This window comes from Nannospalax galili, unplaced genomic scaffold, assembly GCF_000622305.1.
Source record: "Nannospalax galili isolate Female #2095 unplaced genomic scaffold, S.galili_v1.0 scaffold543, whole genome shotgun sequence".
Lineage (NCBI taxonomy): Eukaryota > Metazoa > Chordata > Mammalia > Rodentia > Spalacidae > Nannospalax > Nannospalax galili.
This window is the reverse complement of record NW_008352270.1, coordinates 205238-212872: the sequence shown is the minus strand read 5'-3', so window position 1 is coordinate 212872 and position 7635 is coordinate 205238. Positions and strand designations below refer to the sequence as shown.

Sequence of the window (7635 nt, the reverse complement as noted above, 5' to 3'; positions counted from 1 at the left end):
GTCTACAAAGAGGAGGGTCAACACAGAGGAATCGTTTCCTCTATGCTTCCAAGCAAAGCCGACCATGGTCGAGCAGGACCTTTGACTTCACATAGATGGAACTGGCAAATGAAAGGAGCCAGGGGCTCCTCCCAAGCCCATGTGATCCTTGAGGAACAGATCTTCAAACAGCCTTAAGAGTAAAAATAAATTGGTTTATCTGGGCCAACTGTATGGCCTCAAACACCCAAAAGGAAAGTATAACCAAAGATTAAAGGGGCCAATATAATTTTTTAAGAGTCTGTATATATAGCTAAAGGCTATATAACAAGCAACAATGCCAGATAGGAGATACCTTCTTTTGAGTTGTTGGCTAGGGTGGCCCAAGGGACTCCCCATATTACAATATTTTAACTTTTGTTTTAGAACTACATTAGTATGAATTAAATATTTTAAAATTATTCTGTCAATCAAAGGGTTGAAATTATTATTATTAGCCAGTTGTGTTGTAGCATTACCATTCAGTAAATCAAATTCAAGAATGGCAAATTTTAGGGGGCTGGAGAGATGGCTCAATGGTTAAGAACACTGAGTGCTCTTGCAGAGGACCCAGGTTTGAATTCCAGCACCCACATGGTGGCTAACAACTGTAACTCCAGTTCGAGGAATCCAGCACCCTCTTCTGTCCTCCATGGGTACTGCATAACATGGGTGCACTTACATACACACAAGCATAACACTCATACATATAAAAAATAAAATGGCACATTTTAATTATTATTACTAAGAAAAACATCTGTCTGAAATTTATCTACTTTAATCTCATACTTAAATAGTGTTATTTGAGTCAAATCTGTAGTCAAGTTTCTTTGGAGTCTCTGCATACACTGATGTTATGAAGCATATAGAAACGTACATTTTATAAAAGAGCACAACTTTTGATAGGTTGTTAAAAGGATCTGTTGCTGGGGCTGGAGAGATGGACCTGGGTTCGATTCCCAGCACCCACATGGCAGCTAACAATTGTCTGTAACTCCAGTTCCAGGGGAATCCAACACCTTCTGACCTCTGCAGGCATTGCATGACATGGGTGCACTTACACACATGTAGGCATAATACTCATACACATAAAATAAAAATAATTTTTTTTAAAAAAGATCTGTTTCCAAACAAAAGTAATAATAAAAAACTGAAGAACTTTTAGAAAATTATGCAGAGAGAAGCCTTCAAATGAATTAGAGCTAAGAGTAATTACCATTGTCTCTGATGGGTGGGGTCAGGGCTAATCAAGCCCAGTGGCAGTTTTTGTATCTCACCTTTTCAAGTTACCACCTGACTTCTTAAGATAATTTGACTGTGTTTTGTAAATGCTGACATCCCTCTTGCTTACAGACTTTTTTTTTTTTTTTTTTTTTTTTTTGAGACAGGGTCTCCCTGTAGTTCCAGCTAGCTTGGAACTCACTCTGTAGACCATGCTGGCCTTGAACTCAGAGTTCACCTGCCTCTGCCTGGGATAAAGGCGTGTGCCACCATGCCTGACTATAGACTTCTTTTTAAGTTACTGAGCTTAGTGTTTTTCCTTAAGATTTAACTAGATTGGGGCTGGAGGGATGGCACGCAGTTAAGAGCATTGACTGCTCCTGCAGTTCGGTTCCCAGCACCCATATGACAACTAACAACCATCTGAAACTCCAGTTTTAGGGGATCTGACACCCTCTTCTGACCCCACTGGGCATTGCATGACACAGGTGCACTTAAAGGTGCAGGCAGTACACTCATACACATAAAAATAAATGCTCTTGCAAGGGACCTCTATTCAATTCCCAGCACCCACATAGCGGCTACAAACCGTCTTTAACTCCAGTTCCAGGGGAATCTGAAGCCCTCTTCTGACCTCCGTGGCATTGCATGACATGCTGCTCTCACATACATGCAGGCAATATACTCATACACAAAATAAAAATAAAATATTGAAAAATAATAATAAATGAATGTTTTTAAATGGAGATCAATTTAGAGTATTAACAGAAACAGCAAGCTGAGTGTCCTTGGTCTCACTGACTCTTAAGAAGCAGTGCCCTGGTAAGAGTATAGGCACTGGAGCACCCTGCCTGGGTGTGACTCTGGCTCAGCTACTGCCTGACTTTGTAAGATCAGACAAGGCAGAGTAACCATAGCTCAGTGCCCTTATCTGTGGAGATGAAATAGTGTTACACGTAGCCAGGTGTGCTGGTGCACGCCTTTATCCCAGTCCTTGGAAGGCAGAGGCAGGCCGATCTCTGAGTTCAAGCCCAGCCTCGTCTACATAGTGATTTCCAGGCCAGCCAGAGATACAGGGAGACCCTGTCTTAGAAGATTAAAAAAAAAAAAAAGTATTACATGTAACTGTTTTGAAAATTAAATGAGTTTAGTAGATTTAAAGCACTTAGTACATATAGTTCCTAATAATAAATATAGGTTCAGTATTCATAATCTAAAAATCTAAAATTTAAAATTCTCCAAAATCAGAACATTTGTGGTACCAGTATCACAAGTGGCAGGTTCTGTACCTGACCTGCTGGAATCGGTTGATGTCACATTACAAGTGTGAGAAAAATATTTAAGATTACCGCCAGGCTGTATTTATAAGGTATATTTGAAACATGAATGATTTTGTGATTGACCTTTGATCCCATCTCCAGTTAGTCTTATTATATATATATATATATATGCAAATACTCTAAATTATCAAAAAACAAAATAAAACCTAAATAAAGCACAGAAGTCCCAAGCATTTTGGAAAAAGGATATTCAAGTTATTTTTGGTACTAAGTGACAAGAGAGTATCTACTGAAATAAATTGTATGTACTTAATGCTAGAAATGAGCTCCACCATTGATTTTGGGCTGCTGTTCACTTTGTGAATGCTGTTTTTCTTGTCCACCCTTTTCCACAGAAGCTGGCTACGTGGCTACCTCCATAGCCATGGTTCAGGCTGCTATGACTCTTCTAAATGATGCTTCTCACCTTCCTAAGGGGTATGTTTGACTTTTTTCTAAGTAGATATCTTTTTCAACTGTGTTGTGTTTTGGCCAATTTTGAGTTGATTTTCAGTTTTGGGTCTACGTACAAATATTTATGTTCCTTTGGTCCAAAGTTGTAGGTTAATATAGTGCGGAGGACAGTTTCTTACAGCCTTTAGGAATAACTGGAGGTGAACATAAATGGGAGCCATGTAAGTTGGCTTCAGTTCTGTATAAATAGCTCCAGTTTAGAGTCAGACATCCAGAAAAGTGCCCTGTTGTTTATTTAGCAGTTATCAGGGGCCTCTAACCAGTGCTGAGTGACGCCTAGCTGGTAGGGGAGCCCTGACTGACAAAGTGGGAACTGAGTCATGGGATGCCGATCAGGTGGGTATCAAGTATGCTGTCTTACTGAACATTTAGCAGGTGCCCTAAAATTAGGCCAACCTCACAAATAAGCAGAGGCCTGTGACTGAAAAGCAAACCACACATAGCCTAAAGCAATATTAAATTTTTTTATTTATTATTTTTATTTTATGTGTATGCATGTATTGCCTGCATGCAGGTAAGTGCACCCGTGTTGTGCAATGCCGGCAGAGGTCAGAAGAGGTTGTCAGATCCCCTGGGACTGGAGTTATGGACAGTTGTTAGCTGCCATGTGGGTGCTGGGATCGAACCTGGGTCTTCTGCAATAACAGTCGGTGTTCTTAACTGCTGAGCCATCTCTCCAGCCCTAAACTTAATTTTTTTTTTTTTTTGTCTTTTTGAAGCAGGGTCTCCCTGTAGCCCCAGCTATCCTGGAACTGACTACGTAGACCAGGCTGGCCTTGAACTCACAGAGATCCGCCTACCTCTGCCTCCCAAGTGCTGGGACTACAGGCGTGCACCACCATGCCCGGCCCAAACTTAATTTTTTAAGTATTCATTCCTTGGCCTTTTTTTTTTTTTTTACAAATATTAGCCATTATATTTAAAGAAACTTTTTTTTTCATCAGCTTTAAGTGCTGTTTAGTAATGAGTGACTACCTGAATTTATTCTATGCAGGTCTTTGTTTAGACCTGATTCCGAAGGCCACCTACCAGTGATTCAGGTGCAAGATACTCATTGGGTCCCTTGAGTACAGATGTAGCATGGGAACAGGCTCACTGGGAACTGAACCAGGATTGGCTGTGGACTACTTTCTTTCCAATCAAAGTTGTGTGTTTATTTAGCTGATTTGGAAATGAGGCAGAAGTAGTCATGCTAGAGTGAAGAGCTGGTTTTCCAGGAGCTGTGCCATGATTCGCTTGTTAGTCCTACAGAAGAGAGGGCTGGAGAGGAGCCTTGTGCACTGTGTTCTCGTATCACTGTTTTACAGGGGTGGTGTCTTCACACCTGGAGCAGCTTTCTCCAGAACAAAGTTGATTGACAGACTCAACCAACATGGTATCGAGTTTAGTGTCATCAGCAGCTCTGAAGTCTAAACATTTGAAGAATTAACTGAATCATAAAATGCATGAATTAACAGCTTCTGTATTTGATACGTGAAATTCTTCTAAAGCCTATCTGACTATATGTGGAAAAGATTGTGAAATCTAAAATACATTAAAAGGAGGAAATTGAAGTCTACTAGTTTATCCTGAACTTCATATCTCAGCTGTGTTTACAATTTTATTGCTTGTGAGAGAAAACTGATATTCTCCTTACTTTTTCATTGACGTGTTCCTGGTAAATTTTGATGAGCTCGAAGGTCAGATGGTGGAGGAGGGGGTCCCTGTCTGTGTTGCAAACAGCATTCCTTAGTAAGGGGGTTTGGCCAGCATTAGGCTAATGCAGTAACTTCTGCCTTCCTTGCTGTGGTGGTGTGGAATCTCACCCTCTAGTAAGTTTCTCTACATAGTGTGTGAGCATTTGCTAAGTGACATTGTACTTTAAAAAAAAATTAGCACAAAATTTAGTAGATTTCTTATCCATCTACATGGACTGATTTTGGATTGTTTACCTAAGTTGAATAATAAAGGGTTATCAATTGAATAATTCTTTTGGTTTGGACTTGCATATTTATTTTTGTAAATAGACATTGCTCATTTACTGCCAATAATTGAGCTTGTCTTTCCCTGATTTTATACCTGTGATTAGTGTTAAGCAAACAGTTTGTAATTTTGTGAATTTAACTGTATAAGCAGAAGTATTTTCAAATTTATTTGTATTTCAACCAGGTTTGGCATTGAAGCTCTAAATAAAACAAAGAGCATTTCCTCTTTAATAATCATGACAGACACACACTGTAAGGCTGGGAATGTAGTTCAGTTGGTAGAGAGTGTGCCTAGCATGCTTGAGGTCCTCACCAATCTCCAGCACTGCGTAAACTGGGTGTGGTGGTGCGCACCTGTGATTCTAGCACTCAGGAGGTGGAGGCAGGAGGGTCAGAAGTTCAAAGTCATCCTTAGCTGTACAGAAAGTTGAAGACAAATCTGGGCTACTGACCCTATATCAAAAGAAAAGAAAGAAAGAAAAAAAAAACCCACCAAAATAAAAAGCCAGATATATCCATAGTACCCATGTTGTTCATTAAGTAAAGAAGCCTGCCACTCCTTTGCAGCTTTTTACTTGTAACATATTTAAGCACAGTATGTATAGAGATATTACTCACGTTCTGCTCCGTATGAAAGAAAGAGTATCCACGTTGAAAAGGGAAGATCTTTTATCTAAAATTTTTACATCTTCAGTTGGCAAATAGTGCTATATATTTATGGAATTAAAATGGTATTTCAAGCGCTGGAGATGGCTCAGCAGTTAGTAGCACTTACTGCTCCTGCAGAGGACCTGGATTCAGTTCCCAGCACCCACATCGGGTGCCTTATAGCCACCTGAAACTCGAGCTCCAGGAAATCCAGTGCTGTCTTCTGGCCTCCTGAAACCTTGCACACATGTGATATACACACATACATTTAGACACACATACCCACTTAAAGATTTAAAATATAAGCCAGGCGTGGTACGCACACCTTTAATCCCAGCACTTGAGAGGCAGAGGCAGGCAGATCTTTGTGAGTTTGAGACCAGCCTGGTCTACATAGTGAGTTCCAGGACAGCTAGGGCTACAGGGAGACCCTGTCTCAAAAAGACCAAAAATAAATAAACCACAAATCTTAAAAAATTTTTTAAATAGTATTTCAATACATATATGCATTATGAAATGAACAAATCAAAATAGCATATCCATCTCAAATTATTTCTCTGTGGTACGAACATTCAAAATCCTCTCTTTTAGCTATTTTAAAATATACATCACTATTAACTGCAGTTAGCCACAAGAAAGAATACCCAAACTGCTTCTTAACTTTCACCGTTGACTCAGGACCCCCTTAGCTCATGCCTCAAGCCCCAGTAACACCATTCCACTTTCCACTGTTTGCATCTGTCCATTCCTTTTGGGTTTTTTTAGATATGAAATTATACAGTATTTCTCCCTGTAGCTGGCGTATTTCACTTAACAAAATGTCCTCGAACTTTATCCATGTTGCCACAGAATGACAATTTCCTGATTTTTAAGAAAATTCATTAAATTTGTTGACAATGTCATGCATGTATGTAATGCATTCTGATTGCTCTCTCCACCCCCACCTTCTTACCCTCCATCAGTCAGTAATTCAGGGAGAGCTAGAGCAAGGTGAGCCCTTCCGTGATCCATGGTTGACTGTTGACAGGTCCAGTCTTTATTTATTTTTTTTATGTGTATGAGTGTTTTGCCTGCATGTATGGAAGTACATGACATATGTGCCTGGTGCCTGCTGAGGCAGGAAGAAGGCATTGGATCCCCTGGAACTGGAATTGTGGGTAGTCGTGAACTGCCATGTGAGTGCTGGGAACAGAACCCTCGTCCTTTAGAAGAGCAGCAAGTGCTCTTGGCTGCTGAGCATCTCTCCAGCTCACAGGCCCAGTCTTGTACAGGCCAGTGTGGGCAGACACAGCTTCTGTGAGATCATGTTGCAACAGCTGTGTCATGCCTAGAAGAAAGAATTCCACTGCTGACTCTGAAGAAATGCTTCCCAGAAGATTTTGCCACAGTGATGCTGATTTTTCAGCCCCAGCTCACCAGCATCAGTTGTTCGAGTAAAGCAAAGATTTCACTTCAGTGGTGCTGGTCTCTTAATCACAGCTGATTCTTCAGCCCTAGCCAACTAGAACCCACAGATTCTCAATTCAAAATATCACAGAAACAGCCCTGAATAGTCTCCACTTCCCTTTGAAGCTTCACGAGCCAGGCCTCCATGGTCTATACCTCTTTCAGCAAAATCGTTCCAAGCTCCAAAGCAACAGCTCACTAAACTCTAAGCACTCAGTGGCTTTTCTAGCCCAAAGTTCCAAACACATCACTCAACAATCAAGACAATGCCCCACAGACATGGCCACAGGCCAGTCCAATGGAAGCAATTCCCCAACTGAGGCTCCCTCAACCCAGGTGTGTCAAGTTGACAACTAAAGCTGTCCAACACACACACAAATAATAAAGTGTTAAAAAAATTTTGGAACTGTTTCTCAGAAAATTATTAGTGGTGACTACCTGACCACTCTTGTCTGCCAGGCATTCTTAGCTTTGTAGTCCTTAACCATTTGCTGTAATACTTTACCATTCCATACAACTGATAAAGAGAGGCAAGTTGGTTCCCC

General features: G+C 40.6%; 1 protein-coding gene across 2 annotated transcripts in view; it reads left to right on the top strand.

Annotated features, from left to right (window-relative positions):
• Positions 1-5001, top strand: part of Sccpdh (saccharopine dehydrogenase (putative)) — a 29823-nt gene extending 24822 nt beyond the window's left edge. For both annotated transcript variants that reach the window (XM_029554113.1, XM_008849147.3), the window contains exons 11-12: positions 2915-2996; positions 4340-5001. In XM_029554113.1, the coding sequence (XP_029409973.1) occupies positions 2915-2996; positions 4340-4445 (188 nt within the window). In that variant the 3' untranslated portion in view covers positions 4446-5001. The remainder of the gene's footprint in view (positions 1-2914; positions 2997-4339) is intronic.
• Positions 5002-7635: the final 2634 nt, after the last annotated feature.